This window comes from Triturus cristatus, chromosome 4_2 (genome assembly GCF_964204655.1).
Source record: "Triturus cristatus chromosome 4_2, aTriCri1.1, whole genome shotgun sequence".
Classification (NCBI taxonomy): domain Eukaryota; kingdom Metazoa; phylum Chordata; class Amphibia; order Caudata; family Salamandridae; genus Triturus; species Triturus cristatus.
In genome coordinates this window covers 67906922-67923570 of record NC_140586.1, presented here as the reverse complement: position 1 = coordinate 67923570, position 16649 = coordinate 67906922, and the positions used below count along the sequence as shown (strand labels likewise).

At 46.2% G+C, this 16649-nt stretch overlaps 1 protein-coding gene across 2 annotated transcripts in view; it reads right to left on the bottom strand.

Moving 5' to 3' along the window:
- PLPPR2 (phospholipid phosphatase related 2) overlaps positions 1 to 16649 on the bottom strand; it is a 118102-nt gene that overhangs the window by 98216 nt on the left and 3237 nt on the right. For both annotated transcript variants that reach the window (XM_085600540.1, XM_085600541.1), the window contains exons 2-3: positions 7957 to 8106; positions 5067 to 5255 (exon numbers count right to left, since the gene is read on the bottom strand). In XM_085600540.1, the coding sequence (XP_085456666.1) occupies positions 5067 to 5255; positions 7957 to 8022 (255 nt within the window). In that variant the 5' untranslated portion in view covers positions 8023 to 8106. The remainder of the gene's footprint in view (positions 1 to 5066; positions 5256 to 7956; positions 8107 to 16649) is intronic.

The window sequence follows — 16649 nt, the reverse complement described above, 5'->3', positions numbered from 1 at the left end:
AGTGATTGTCTGTACTAACAAGACTTTATTAAGTCCCTGAGGAGCCCTTCTTTGCAATCTTAGAATAGCAACAGATAGTGGAAACAACAATAAGGATCTAAACCCATGATTTACAGTTTGCATGAAGCTCCTTGATGCCGGTTAATAGATCACTGTACTATATTAGAAGAATTGCAACGAATGAACTGAAAGTAACAAAATGATCTCAGTATCAAAAGCAGTAGCCCACTTATCTATCTACAATATATTTCTGATCTGCATATTACTAAATGTGCTTTGCAGCAGCCACATTAACGCTCTAGGCTATGTTATGAGTCAAAACTGTGATTGGGCAAAGCACAGACCTCTCCCAGACCTGTATTATCCAGCAGAGTTATCTTACCACCAATAGAATCCCCTCAAATTTCTGGGCATACAAAAATCACTGCAACAGGTATTAACCAAGTAAGATATTTTAAAATGTAGCCTCTTTCGGACCAATTAAGTAAGCTAGAGCAGATTTGCTGTCATATTTGTCCTTGTTGTCCTTGTCAATTTCTTTGCAGCAGATTTTGTTTTGAATAAATGTATACATTGACTGTCAGACTCTGCCCCTCACGACGTCACCCCCTTTCCTCTGCCACAACTTAAAAAACCCCAACTTATGGGTTTGTGGAGTAAATGTTCTCCAATTCCAACACTGCCCGAAAACAACTATCACCACCGGCCTTATGTACTCAATGCAATTCTGCATTCAAGAGCCCCATAGGACAATCTCCAGGGCAGAGCAAAAATCATTCATTACAGCCCGACGTGGCATTCCCTCATGTACTCCTGAAAACATTGTGCCCCTGCTCGTTCAATTGTCCGGTTACAACGTATTTAACAACAGCACTGAACCTGCTGCTAAGCATTTTTTGCTGTGGTATGTTAGGTATGCGACATTTATCTGCCCAGGATCACACAAACTGGTCACACAGAGGAAGCTTTAAGACTTGTACACCCAACTCCTGGTTGACAACTTAACCAGTGGACCACATCTCGTCTGTAAAAACCGTTCAGGAGAGGTTGAGCTAGTCCTGCTTCAACCTAGAGTCTTATTCAAGGTAAAGTGCTACTAAGGGGATTACATATGAGAATATTTCGACTTGAATTTACTAATTGACAAAAGTAATTAACCTTAAGTATGTCACGCTATTCATTAAATCAAGGGAAACTGAGAGAAAGAAGTAGAGAAACAGGTGTACACAAGACAATACAAATTTGTATTTGTAGCATTTCTAAAGCGTGTTAGACCGGAAGGCATCAAAGCGCTATGAGCAGCAGAGAACTGTGTGAGTGGTGACAGCCCAAAGCAGAAAGAACTTCAGCAATCCAGCCACTAAGAGGGAGGACTAATCCACAAAAAGCCACGTTTGGACTTTCTTACAGAAAATCAAGAGCGAAATTAGGCCTTGATTTGGTCAGGAAGGGAGTTCCACAGCCTGGCAGCCACCACTGCGGAAATATGTTCCCTACCGGCTTTCTTGCACCAGCTTATATCGTCTCGCTGATCTCAGAGGCCTCCTTGGTGCATACGAATACAGCACTGTCATGAGATAACTCGACAGCTAAGAGTGGAGAGCTTTGTGCGTCAAGTGAAGAGCTTTAAAGGACACCCACTTCTTTACTGTCAGACAAATAAGAGATCTCAATCCTTCCCTGACAGAGGAGTGTTTTGGTACTCCCAGAACTACGCGTGTGGCCACCTTCTAAATGATTTGGAGCTTATTCAATGAGTATTGATTGGCATTTAGATACAGGGCATTACAATAGTGTAGGCGAGAGGTGATAAGTGCAATGACCACTGACAACCTGAGATCTTTCAGAAGAAAAGGCATTATTTTCTACAAGATCCAAATCATCTGGAAGCAGGAGCTCTATTAACCTGGGTGTCGAGAGTCAAGGTGTTATCAAAAATCACACCCAGATTTTTGGCCGCCGCTGAAGCGGGTAAGGTTCCACATTTTCTGGCCACCAACTGTTGGTGCAGATTCAGTTATCCACTCCGAACACCATGATCTCAGTTTTCTCTCCATTCATTTTGAGCCGGTTCTCCCTCATCCACCTACTGATCTCCAGCATACAAGCCCTAAACGTATCTGCCGCCTCTTCCCAGTCATTGGAGATGGAGACAATGATCTGGGTGTCATCTACACAGGATGAAACCTGGAAACCAAAAGAACACACCAGTTTCGCCAGAGGGGTGACATACAAATTGAATAGGGTAGGGCTTTGGAACACCCTTGGGAACCCCACAGGGAAGCTGAAAGGGTGCTGCTCTGAAGTCTCTGCAACTAACTGTGATCTTTCTATCCCACAGGAAGGACTCCAACAACTTTAGGGCCACGTCCTTCACCCGGCCTGCCGCAGCCTTTGCAGCAGCAATGATGGAGATTTGGGGTCAAAGGCTGCTGACAGGTCTAGCAAAACCAAGATAGCAGTACCACCTTGGTCTACTTGCCTGCAAATGGAATCCATGATAGCTGTGAACTCTTATTTGGTGCTTTGATTCCTACTGAACCTGTTCTGAGAAGGGTCCAGGATTTCTTGATCTAGGAGATGTATGGCTAATTCCTGGTTTATAGGCTTTTCCACCAAGATCTTGGCAGTAGCAGGCAACAAAGAGATCAGGTACAAGTTTGTCAGATCGCTTGAGTCTGCATCAGGCTTCTCCTTCAGAGGGATGACTTCTGCCTCCTTCCAGTCCTGTGAGTACACTCCAGACTCCAGGATCTTCGAGTAGATCACCGCCATGGCCTGTGCCATAATGTCCGGAACCAACTGCAGGACCCTGAGCAGACAAGGTCGTATGGTGAACCCGAGGTGGTGCCACTTAACAGGGTCTTGATTTTAGGCACAGGCAGCGGAGAGAACCTGGCTAAGCAACTGTGGTTAGGTCGTTCTGAAGCCACGCCTTCCTCGCTGCAGGGCGACTGTATCCCAGAACCAACTGAGCTGCCCATGGGAACTGGGAAGTCTGCAAAGATCTTTATGATCTTAGGTTGGAAGAACTCTGCCACCTTATTGCAGAAATCTTGTGAGATTTTAACCACGGTACATAGGAGGTGACATAAGGGTGCGCACCGTATTGAAAATTTCTTTCAGAACGTTGATAGCCGACAGCCGCGGTTCGTGCAGGTAACAGCGGTGGGGCCGGGTTGGGGGGATTTCGAGGAACGATGCCGAGGAAAAATTCTATTAATTTTCCCTCTGTATCGTCCCTGAAAATCCCCCCCAACCCAGCCCCACCGCTGTTACCTGCATGGACTGCGGCTGATAGCCGACCTGATCCTCTGGGAGAAGTGTACTGATTTTGCTTACTTCATCACACTCTTTGTATTGGAGAGTGAGATCTCTGACAACTCAAACAACTCATATATTTAGTTTGCATTCAAATAAATAAAGTTGCTGGGGACATTTTGATCAGTAAAACCCGACATACATTAATCTTGTATCGCAAATCACAACTACTGTCCAAAATTCAAATATGAATGCATGCATTGTCCACTCTCTTGATAACTGAAAACAGATCTTAATCCATATCTATCAGTTCAGGGATCCGATCAGTAACTCAGGCCAAAATATCCCCATAAGTAAATCCCGTTGGTAACACTTTACCTTATATATTATTGATACCCGAGCTTCAAGGGGGTTATCAGGTTGTCCATCTCCCTTTTTACTGATCAAATTAAAGCTGTGCCATCCTGGGTGCAGTCTAATACCTAACTAGCACGTTAAGTGTACAGAAAAAGTTAGTAAAAAATAACTAATCGCCAGTTCTTGGTTAATCCATGGGGGTCGTTTCGAAGCAGGGTTTGGCTGTGATATGAGGTCTGTAGACTTTGTTCACTACTCCGAGGGCAATGCTTACTATTTCATAAAAAAAAAAAAAAGTATCCTTATTGATGTCTGTGGTATCTGACGCTTGCGTCCAGTTTGGGGGCCCCCTCAATCCAGACCCCTCCCATTTACTACAGTGTGGGCTTTCTGGCCAGGTGTGGCTCATTGTGACACTTCTACCGACTGAACTGGGCGCACGAGAGCACGATGGGCCTGTCCACTGGAATCAGATAGGCCTAGACTCTGAGTCTAGTCCTATAGGGTGAGGGTGGGATGGGCCAGAGGGACATCCCTGGCTGGCAGAGAGGGAGCAGGAGGGAGGCACAGAGAGGACTGTCCGCTGATATTAGATCAGACATCAAACTCAAGTAGCTGAGGGGCATCTGGAGCAGGTGGTGAGAGCGGAGGGAGGGCGCCTCGAGGAGCAGGGCACGCGCAGGCTGATGTGAGGTCAGAAGAGACAGGAGGTGAGCCAAGGGGTCTGGGTGGACATAGTGAGCAGGCGAAAAGGGCGGGAGAACCTTCTCCGGGTCTAAAGGGAAGAAAAGATGAGGCTGCTTGTGGAGGGCCCTTGGAACATTGATGTGAGACGATCCTAGGAGCAGGGAGGGGGCACCAGAGCAGAGCATAACACTGCCGAAGGCGTGGGAAGGGGCCCTCAGAATAGAGAGATAACACTACTCGAGCAGCGGCAAGGGCCCCTCGGCACAACGATAACAGCTGCCTATGCCGCACAAATGGGCCCTCAGGTGTCCCCAGTAGCCCTCAGAATACAGAGCTGTGGACATCCATGGAGCCGGACATGACCTCAGAGCAGAGACATACCACTGCCTATGGAGCGGGGAAGGGGGTATACAGGACACCGAGGCAAGGGTACTCCCGGAGAAGGAAGGGGCCCTCAGAACACAGAGTTAACCCTACCGAAGAAGTAGGAATGGACCCACAGGACAGAGAAATAACACTACACCGGAAGCAGGAAGGGGCCCCCAGAACAGAGGGATTCTATTATCTATGCAGCTGGAAGGGGCCCTCAGAATGAACTCTATCCATGGAGACAGAGGGAACCTCAGAACATGGCGATAAGTCTGCTAAAGTGGGAGAAAGGGGCTTGAGGGCTTCCATGGCTCTACAAAGGCACCATACCTGTACAAATGACGCAGCAGTGCGTGGTGGGAAGGTTGGTCACCCAGTACAGTGGCACTTACCGTCAGCGTTGGGATTACCGTCACCAGGGAGTAGACCAGCACCGGCGGGGCCCTGCTCAGGTCCTCCGGCCCCGGGAAAGGCTTGGCGTAGGCACTGTCGTAGCAGAAGAAGCCCTGGACGTGCACTGGAAAGGTGTCCGCGTATTCAAAGTGGTACGCCAGCACAACCGTCCCCGCCATGATCACCACCTGGAAGTAGAACATGGCCATCTTGAGTAAAGGTCAACAGACTCGAGAGGGCCCGAGAGGGGCGCGCGAGGCAGGCGGAGACGGCAGCGGGCAGCAGCTCCAGCCACCAAGAGAGGGCACGCCTGACTGAAATGGATAGGGTCGCAGTGGGCGTCCCTGGAGCGGCCCAAAGCCCCTTCATTGCACCCTGTCAAGCCTTTGCCCCTCCTCGCGCCTGCCTTTTCTTGTTTCCCCGCATGGCTTTCTTTTACGCTTTGTTGCCTCCTGTAGCAGCGAATCACGTCAGGCGCAGAGGCGCAGCCAGTGAGTTAAAGGAGGCAAGGGCTCGCGCTTACCACCGCGCGCTCTGCTCCGAGCCCCCCCCCCTCCCCCCCCCCCCGCCCTTCTCCGCGCCGCTTGTTGTGGCTCCTCGTGCCCCTTAATTGATCTTTGCTTCCCACTTGTTCTTAATATTAGCCTCTTATTGAGTGTACTCCAGACTTCTATCTTAGCTTACTATTTGATGAATATCCCACAGCAAAGGGTTTTGCATTCCTATTTTTGCTCATTTTTATACACAAATAAATACAGATGGAAAACAATCTGCTTCCCTGTCTGTATTCTTTTTTAAAACTGGAGCAAAGCAGAAAGCAGCTGCTCTTTTGAGTGACTCTCGGCGCTGTCTGCCATGACTGCCAGGCCAATTACTGTGCGGTTTGACCATAAGGAAGATTGAAATAAAAAGGACTACATTTGCCAATGCAGCTTAAGTAGCTCCGGTGTCTACTACCAATGTTTATACTACAATGCTAATATCTTAGGTGGGCATTGCTGTTTTATGTGTTGTTGCTCATGGCACTAAACCCCTTAAGACACTCAAGTGCAAATGTTTATTTATCCATTAAAAATTGTGGAAATATACTAGTTATAACGTAATTTTTTTAAAAGGACACAAAATACATAAGGCAAATACAAGTAGGCTGACCCAAAATATTTGTGATCAACCACAGATAGAAATGTTAAAACAACGAATCCTATAAAACCTGGAGCCCTAATTTAAGGTCCTCAGTTCCACCTACATGCCAAGTTTGGTGTAATTCCGTTCAGCAGTTTTTGCTGTAGCTGACAGTAAAAATTACTGTGATTTACAATGGCAAATGCTACATTTAAATCACCCCAAATAATGCATCGCATTTGCATGACATTTATGATGAAGGAACACAGCAGGAGCATCAAGCAGGTGCCGAATTGTGTTCAGATTTGTCAGTGGGTACCAAAGTAGTAAGCAAATCTGTAGTATACAGGATACGATAATGGGTAACTGTTTAATGTGAGCCAATGTTGGCCAAAGGATTCTGGTGACATCACAAATCACAAGACCGAAGGCTGAATGGTTTGTAAATGTCGCCTGAATGCTGAGATAGCAATATAGGACCAGATTACACAGGTGACCGGTTATGTTTTTTTAATATTAAACGTTTATTTTGGGGTAGTGTGCTTGATAAAGCTTTTTTTCTGCGAAGTGCAATGAGGACCGATTGGAATTAGAATGTTTATATTTTGTACATTTTCTGGAAGTATGCGATTTTTCAGCCACATTGTTTTCTGTGTAATTATGGATTTGCCACATTTACCACATAATCCGTCAACTGCTGCATAATCTGCAGATTTTAACAAAAAACATTCTATTTCAAACGGGTCAAAAGCTACTAAAAATGCTGCATCACATGTTGTTGTAAAGTCAAATACCCTCCACAAAATGTTGACTCGTTACCTTTCAATTGCTTATTGCTGTATTCAGGTATTAATGTGTCACTAATTAGACAAAACATTTGCCCAGTCACTGTTAACATGTGAAAAGGACAAAAATGAAGCAATACTAACACAAAATGTGCTGCATTTCGCCACATAGTCTGCCATTTCTTGCTGCATAATTTAAATTACTTGCCATATAATTTGTTCCTCTTTTGCTTCATAATAGTGGCAGCCTGGCAATGGTAATGCTCTGCCGTGTAGTTTAGGGGCTGTCACTGCGATAATGAAATTCATATTTCACAGTGCCCTGTGAAATATGTAATTTTATACCACTGCATTTTGTGCAATAGAAGCAAAAATGTTATATGTTTATGTCTGTGTGCCACGTGTGCCTGTGTTTAAGGATACACACACATCTGTAGCTCTTAGCAGTTTATTTTTTTCTCTATTCCTCTTTAGTATAGTCCAGTCTCTGCCATGTCTTTTACTCCTCATCTACTATCTATTCTAAATGTTCCTACCCTCCCTCCACATATAACTGATCTTTCTCTGCTCCTCTGAACTTTAAACTCTTTATATCTTTTTTCCTCTGTATCATTTCTCATGCCTCAGGAAACTCGTTTGAACCTGGAGACATGGGCGGTGGCACCACTGAGACCCTGCCTGCCAATACTCTTAAATAAGAAAACCCACCTTGACTTGGCGTGAAGCCCATGCTGCTGGAAATGCCAATGTGGCATCAGTATGTTGAGGTGTGGACTGCTAGGGCTCAAGCCCTATGACATATCCTAGGGTTTAGAAAGGGGGGGGGGGCATTGTAGAGGGTGCAGAGTAAGTAAGAGTGACATAGACTGCAAGGAGGGCCCTGGTGGAGAACATTGTGGTACATGTTGTAGAAAAATGACAGAAATATAAAAAGAAACACGACAGGAGGAATTTGGGGCACGGTTTGAGATGAATACTTTACCTCCACAAACACAAAACAGGGGATAATGGACAAACTGTGCTTCACAGCCGGCTTCTGTCCAGCCATGGTGGTGGGTACTGTCCGTGTTGTCTGGCCAAAAGTCCCAAATTCAGGATCCTGCCTCGGCAGGCTCCGCAGTGTCCATGGATCCTACAAATGAAAGACACTGTCTTTAATGCATGCTACCACCATCCACTACCCCACAGAAGAACACCTACAGACTAGAGTGTGAGCCGCACTAGAAAAACAGACTTACAAAATGCTGATTCAGACTTAGGGCCTGGTTTAGAATTTGAAGGATGAGTGCTCCGTCACAAACCTGATGCAAAACACGTCTGACATATTACAAGTGCATTATAGAACATGGATGGGCCCAGAAAAGGCTGATCAGAGTTTGGCAGGCTTGTATTCTGTAACAAACCGACAAATATAATGTACACCTTATTATAAGTGCATTATAATGTAACATTTTAGTGCAGTAATTTAGCATTGCTGTGCTGGGGGTGAACACGGAGGTCATTGGTGGATCGAACTATCTGCAGGCACACGTGGGACAGCTGTTTGTCATTTTGTAATTTTCAAGGGCTTGGGTAGACAAAAGCACAATTGAAATTGGATGTGGTTAACAAGGCAGACAAGCTATTTTGTTTGGGTCTGTTGAGACAGTATTATCAAATTAGTGTAGTAGGATTCCTAATTTGCTTGAGGTTCCACACTCAAGGGGTTGCTTCATAATGGCTCCGAAAGCAACAGCGATGAGCCGCATGGCATGATCACAATGCGGATTTGGCTAGGGTGATGGGTAGGCACGATAGTATCAGTAGCGGCCTGCATGCAGATTGAGTGGGAGGGGTTGGGTTGGATGGGATGGGTGGACGAACCGATATAAATAAATTTAAAAATACACTTACCTGCCTCGCCGCATCGCGTCCCTCTCTTCTGCAGGCACAGGCTCCCAGAGTGCACTGCGGCCAATCCTGGTGCTGCTTTAATGCTGCTGAAAGCAGCATCAGAATTGGCCTGAGTGCCGATGATTTGCACTCCCAGTTAGACTGGGAGCCTGTGCCTGCTCTCTTCAACCCTGTAACGCAGCTCTGGTTGGAGAGAGCTCCAGTGCGCATGACGGTTTGACCGTCCTGAGACGGCTGGCCAGACCGTCATGACAGTGCAAAACACTCCTCCACCAGTCTGTTGTCACCCTGGCCCCGCCACCAAGCCTCGGCTCAGAGAGAAAAAATAAAACAATAATAAACAAGGGTTTGTTTGATTTTATTTTTCATTTTTTTAGTTGCTGGCAGGTGTAGCCACACTCCTCCGCCCTAGCGGAGGAGCCACCATTGGAAAGTATTTAGGAGTTGCTTGCATTACTTTACCCTTCACTGCTCAGGTTTACAAGTGGCGAGCAGCTGATGCCTTTAAAGGAGCTAGCTACAGGTGACCCTCTGCTATTGTGGTATAGTTCCATCAAAGGTAGGGGTTCCCCAGAAAATCAGCTTTTCCTCTGACTCAAAAGAGCGCGAGAACTGAAGAGAGGCAAAAAAAAGAGAGCAGGCAATCGAGCAAGCCCCCCACGGTTGATGTCGGAGAGGTACAGGTCCATCAAGACGGAAAGCTTCCTGCCAATGTAATGGTTTCTCATCGTGGGGTAGTTACCAAGGGGGGCAATGGCAAGTCTTGGTAGGCACATTTCTCCCCTCCACTTAGAATGGTAGGGCAAGAGCACCAGATACAAGTGCTGCATATTCTAGGATAGTGCAGCCACAAGGGAGAGAGGAGCCAGATTTGGCAAAGTGCTTGTAACAGGTTGTTCAGGAGCGGTGGGTTGTCAGTAGTGGTTAGCAATAGTGTATCTAGTCAAGGGAGAGGTGAGGATGGATTGGCGACAGTAACATAGAAAAGTCGCTCTGCTAAAGGCAGCATCCGGGTCAGCTTCACCCTCTCAGTCTGGGTCCCAATCTGTGCCTGCGACTCCATTCCAAAGTCATCAAGAGGGGCAGAGAGCAGCCGATGCACAGGCTGGGCCAGCACTGGACAGTGAGGCCGCTGGTTCATACGCTAACCAGCTCGCTTTGGCACTTGTTAGTCTACCTCTCGAGTAGATTGCGCTTATCTGAGGGGGTTAAGGAGAAAAACTGGAAGAGACCTTTTGTTGAGCTGTTTGATGTGACAGTAGAGACTCCTTTGGATGACAATCAGCAATCCAATCAATTTTCCCAAAGCTACAGAAGCCTAAGGTGGAGGAGACAATCACCAATTGGGTGAAGGTGTTTAAGGTTTTGCTATCAGTACTGATGGAGAAATTCCCAGACCTTAGCCCTCAGCATTCATGTTATCAGAATTGGGTGGTTGTGCTCAGGAAGAGTATGGGAGCAGTTGTTGAAAAGAGTATGATAGGGCTTTTACAGGAAAAAAGCTACTAATTTGAATGTTTTGTGACCAAACTGACGTCAATGCATGCTTGAGACGTTTGATGCTGAGAAAAAGTGAACCCCATGTGAATCAGTCCTTCCAGGAGCCCCCATGTGCTGGGGATAAGAAAGAGGTGAACTGTACCTTTAACAAGAAGACATGCACCCATCCCGCAGGACATGCAGGTTTAAGCATAACTGCTCCTTCTGCGGCCTTCAACTCACCATGAGCGCAAATGTTTTAAAAAGAGACAAGGGAGCAGAGAAGTGAAGTTCTTGAAGGGAAAAAGCTGCCTTTTCAGGTTGCTTTACAACCTTGTCTTCCTTGACCGTGTTTTTAAATTCACAGGCAGCTCAGCAATTGTACTGGTGTTTCTGGAGTGATTTAAGGTTCCCTGCACAGGGGTTGTTAGTGTGGTCTGGGTGTCACATCCAGCAGTTCTTGTTAGCAAACAGGGGAGTAGCGGAGAGGAAGGATCAGACGAAATTGGCATTGGGTAGATTGGCTGACCCCCTTATAACTGAGCCCTTCTCTGGTTTTGTCTGCTCCCTCCAGTGGCTGTACCCAAGAATTAGCCGGGGGAATTTAGGCTCATTCACAATCTGTCAACATTCAACAGTCAACCTATCATTGAGGCCACAGACCCGACATTGTGTTCTGTATGGTACGCATCCCTTGCCCAGGCCATAACTATGTTTAGATCCCTGGTAGTTGGGGCCCTCATGGCAAAGGCAGATGTTGAATATGCATTTAGTTTACTCTCAGTGCATCCTCTGGATTTCCATCTCCTGGGCTTCTCCAGTTTGGAGTGCTTTCCTTTTTTGACAAATGTATGCCTAGGGAATGTTTGTCTCCTGTGCCTATTTCAAAAAGTTCAGCACTTTTTTTCTGGAGTGGCCGTTCAAAAAGTGTTCTAGGTCAGCTTTGGTATTTCACTATCTAGATGACTTCTTATTTTTGAGGCTGCCAGATTCCCAGCAGTGGAATCTTTCCCTTAACAGCTTCCCGGAGGTGCTTTTCACCCTAGGCATCACCTGTCTTCTGAAAGACAAGACACTGAGTCTGATAACAAGATTGGTCTTCCGAAGTATCAAAATTGATATGCTGTAGGGTCTGTGTAATTGCCAATCGATTAAGTAAAAGCTCTGCAGGACTCCAATAAGGTTTTTTTAAGGAAAGCAAGCGCAAATTGCATCAGCTATAGACCTTAGCAAGTCTGATTCATTTTGCTTCGTGCATTATCCCTATGAATCGCCCCTTCTTCAGGTTGTTTGTGCAGACTGTAGATTGGGGAGCCCCAGAATGGCCGGCCCGTAGAGAATGGCAAACAGGGATGGACATCTATATGGCAGCGGAGAAGGTCACTTATAAGGTTAGAGGCTGTCCAAAGAAGTTCCATAAAATATGGGGCCCCTGGCTCAAACATTATGACGTAGAAGGGGATGGGAGGGCCCCCCTTTTATCTTGCCTCCTTAACCCATCGAAGAATCAGTGATGCATATCATAATTTCTATAGATTGTATGATCGCCAAAGTCAAATTTAATTATGTATTGTACTTACCTGCCCGTGTCCGATTGTATTTGCACTCCAACATAATCGTGATTGTTAGAGCACCTTATGTTGTCTGATTATCTTATCAATAAAAATACAAATAATTGAAAATTAGCATTGTGCAGACTATAAGGGGGACTCAAGGTGAAACATCACAGGACAAGGTTATCCGCTGATATCAAGAAGGACCTGCTCATTTGGGCTAATTTTCTTGAGGGTTTAAATGAGAGAGTTATCTGGCCATCCGCACCAGGGTCTAATCTAGAGTGTGGCTTGTACATCGATGTAGCGGTAAGTGTTGACTTTGGAGCAATATTAGGCAGTAAATGGAGTACCTAAACATGGTTGAGCAAGTGGTTTGAGTCTAGTCTGGTGAAGACTGTGGCATTTTAGGAGTACTTTCTCAGACTGATGACCTTGTGCACCTGGATTGATTGCTTCCTTGATCCCACTGTGGAGTTCTGATATGACATGGTTGTAGTGTAGTCTAATTCAGCAGCGCACTAATTGCAGGATGGTGTTGAGATTGCTAAAGGAATGTTTGCTGGTATAATTAAGGAATTGCATGTTGTTTAAAGCTAAACATGTCCGTGGTGTATTGTACAATATTGCTGATGCTCAGCCTCCTTTCGAGATACATGATTTTAGGAGCATCCATCCAGACGCTTGCGCCAGGGTGTGTTAGAGGCCCTATGATGAAGCATACCGCTATTTAGTGGGTGAGGGCAATTTAAAAAACCCTTTGAGTTTTCCAGACTCGAAGACAGAGGGACAGCTTGTGTAGCTATGGCCAGGAATTTAGTTGGCTAGGTCTTTATCCATCCCTCTTTTTTGTTTTTCTCCCCTTATGTTGGGTCAATTTGTTTTTTTGTCTGTGTCCTTCTCGTTGTTTGAGTCATATACTTAAGGAATAGCATGTTGTTTAAAGCTAAACATGTACCTTGTGTATTGAACAATGCTGCTGTTGCTCGACCTCCTTTCAAGATACAGGACTGTAGGGGCATCCATCCAGAGGTAGCAGAGGAGCCTAGCTCATTTCTCAAGCATCCATGGGGTCTTGGTGCAGTGTCCTAGCTGATGTCTTTGCTGCCAGCCTAGCCCCAAAAACCAGAACAGCCTATGAGAGGGCATTCCATCCAAATTTGGGTTTCATTGAGGGGTCTTCTGGACTGACATCGCTTGGGACTTTCCGGACAAAACTAAAAGGGGAGGATAGATCAGCCGTATACGCCAGGCGACAAATTGAAGCCCTGCCTTACATTGCAAAAGTAGTAGAGCGCAGAGCTTAGTTGCCTCCTTTTTTACACCAGGCGGGCCTTGCAGGGTTAGGATATGGCTGGGGTGAAGAGGAGGGATGCTAGAAGCCCGCGTGACAAAGGCGAGTTGCAGAAGTTGGTAACAGCTCTGGTTGGGGTTTGCAAATCAGCTTTTGAGTCCATCATTTTCAAGGCTGCATCCTGGCTCGCCTTTTATGGGGCTTTTTTTAGGGTTGGGGAAATAGTGGGTGGATCAAAGCAGGTCACAGATGGTCGTTTGCATGCTCCCAAAGTTAGTTGGGCTGGGGATTCATTGGTGATATCACGCACTTCATCAAAGGCTGACCATTTTTACAGAGTAAACAGCCATAGCTATATAGGCTGCAAAGTTATATCCTGACAAAATGCTTAGCAATATAGAGACAACAACCCTGACATATTTTTACAGAGTACCCATAAATACCATGAGAGAGGCCTGCATCCTGAAAGACATCACATTGATCAATAAAGTTTGTGCATAGGTGCCCCAGAAGGGGGGAAGGGATGAAATTGGTGCATCAGTGTGCAGAAGTGAGAGTGAGTGATAGAGGGAGGACAGTGAACAGTGAGTACATCCAAGAATAGCCAGCGGATGGATGTAAATACAGCATGGAGGGTTCTTCAGTGATTTTACTAGACGGATGGAGCACATTGATTACTCATGCCCCTTCTAACTTAATCTAAGGAATATACTGAATACATCTACAGTGTTCACCAAGAGTCCGTCCCTCTATGACCCTGGAGCCTCCAGGCCCGCTTTTGTTCTTTCCACCACATTCCCAGGTGGACTAATGGTGCCCCCCATGGGCCTGATGAGGACCCTTCTGTAAGGAGCAGAATTTCCTACACTAACCCTGGGTCGAAACGTTGCTAGCTCTATGTTTTTTGTATTGAATGTGGACAACAGTGATAGATTCACTGTGTCCCCTCTGGTATTCTGTTTCAGTAAATAATTTAGCCTTGGTTAAGGCTGGACAGGCCTTTTTATGTTTTTGGTTGTACTCACTGTTCACTGCCATCCCTCCATCACTCACCCTCGCTTCTGCACATTGATGCACACATTTCCACCCTTCTCCCCTTCTGGGGCACCTATGCACAAACTTTATTGATAAATGTACTGTGTTTCGAACATGATGAAATATATGTTCAACTTGATTAAATATTGTCAACATGTATAAATATTGTTTGTGATTGATTGATCAGGTGATGTTGACGTCCATGTAATATTGTGTTTCCAATGGGACCACCCCCCTTTTTGTACCGAATTTCACCCAGGTCCTAGTGACGGGTCTGGGTCAACCCCAAATATTGTTTGACTGTATCCTGAAAGAGGCAGAGCCCAAGCCATACCCTTTGATGACCCAGTCATATCCTACAAAGGACCCAAACATATCCTAACCGGATGAAAAGTCATATTGAGACAGGATGCCAGACTATGCCTTAACATGACACCCAGCCGAGATGGCTGGGTGTCATGTGGCCAATCAAATTGTGACACAGTGTACTATAATATTCTGTTAAACTAAGAGCCTTATTTGGGCATAGGCCCAGTTATATGTGAAGTTAATGCTGAACACTGACGTGAGCCAGCCCTATTCAGAGAGAATACCCAGACATATAATTGCTAGCGCCCAACAGTATAGTTTGAGAGAAGCTGAGCGACATCTTGCTGTGGTGCCCAGACACATCATCATGTGTGCCCCATGGATATCTGGACAGAGTGGCCAGCAAAACTTTGTAAGCGGGCAGTTATATCCTGACATGGGTGAAGCCTTATCTTGATAGAGGCTCAGCCTTATCCAAACAGTTTGCACATGTGCGTCTTGGCAAGAATCAAGACAATGCGGCCATATGGCAACAGTGTTCCAACCATATACCGGCAGAATGGTCAGCCATTACCTGACAGAGGCTCCGCCATATCCTGAGAGTGCATCTAGCCACATCCTGAGAGGGGCCAGGTTAAATTCTGGGAGTGTGTCCATCCGTATTCTGACAGGGGGACAGTGGTTTCCTGACAGGGGCAATGCAATATATCCTGTCCGAGTCTCCAGTCACATCTTAACAGGGCAATCCGCCATATCGTGAGAGTGGTCAAGCATTATCTGGACAAAACCACGAGCATACAGCCATACCCGGACAGAGTGTCCCGCCACATCCCGACAAAGTGTGCGATCATATCCAACAAAGTGCCAGGCTGTGTCCTGACATATTAGCCAGTATCCTGCGAGACCCCAACCCGAAAGTTACCACATTTATCCTGGGAGGGGCTTAGCAAAGAAGGGTGCCTGGCTATGCAGGCATATCCAGACACAATGCTCACCCAGACAAGGAATCCAGTAGTATCCAGATAGGATGTCAACCCAACAGGATGCTCAGACTTATGGAGACCGGGTCAGATGAAACTTGTAAGGAGTCCATCAATTGACACAGTATCCAGTGTTATTGTGACAGGGTACCCAGCCATATCCTGACAGGGCCAGTTGTGTCCTGAAAGGAGTGTGCCAATTTAAAGACTTAGAAAATATCATTTTGAATGGGGTCCAACCACATCTTCACAGTTGCCCTGTAACATCAGGACAGGTTTCCTAACCATGCCATGAAAGTGGGGTCAAACAAACAAAGGGTGATGGTGGAATGTATGCAAGTAGCTTAAACCACTGGTGATCACTCCGAGAAGCATTCCAACCCATCCTTTTTTGGACCACTGTACCACTCTAAACAGAGGCCTGCCTTATGCAAATCAGTGCCGATCACACTCCTCATGAGAACACTCTGTCCCAAAGTGCCAGGCAAGCACACCCTCTAAAGGATATAAAAGGAAAATAAGACCAATTTAGGCCTCACCATGGCTGTAACTAAGGTGTAGCTCAGGTCCTGTGTCACAGATAAGCAAGGGACTCTTTTCAGGGTCTACCTTTGATAGAAGGGTCAAACATATCCTACCAGGGGCGCAAGTTTAATCTGACATTGTGTAGTATCATAGCCCAGAAGGGGACGGACTGGCATATGACAGTAGCAATGTCTTACGAAGCTCTCATCCACGTTATGACAGGGACCAACACATACATGACAAGAGACCCAGCCATGTCGCCAAAAGCACCAAGGCCATATCATGGCCAGGCTCCAGAGGTACGGTGACACGGTTCAAGAAATATCTCATCCAGAGTCCCAGTCATGTAGTAACAGAGACCCAGTGATAGTATGACTATGGTCCAGTCATATCTGACCAAAGACGAGCCATATCACGATAAAAGAGTTGTGTCCTGACATATCCTACCAGGTGCAAAAAGAACAATTGATGGACAGAATTTTGACCAATGTCAAACATTCACCCCAGTACACCTGCTCCCCATGGGAACAGTCCAGCCCGAACTGCCAGGCCAGATCCTCCCTGGCCTGGAAACAAGCATACTAGGACCGGTTACTGGGTACAGCTA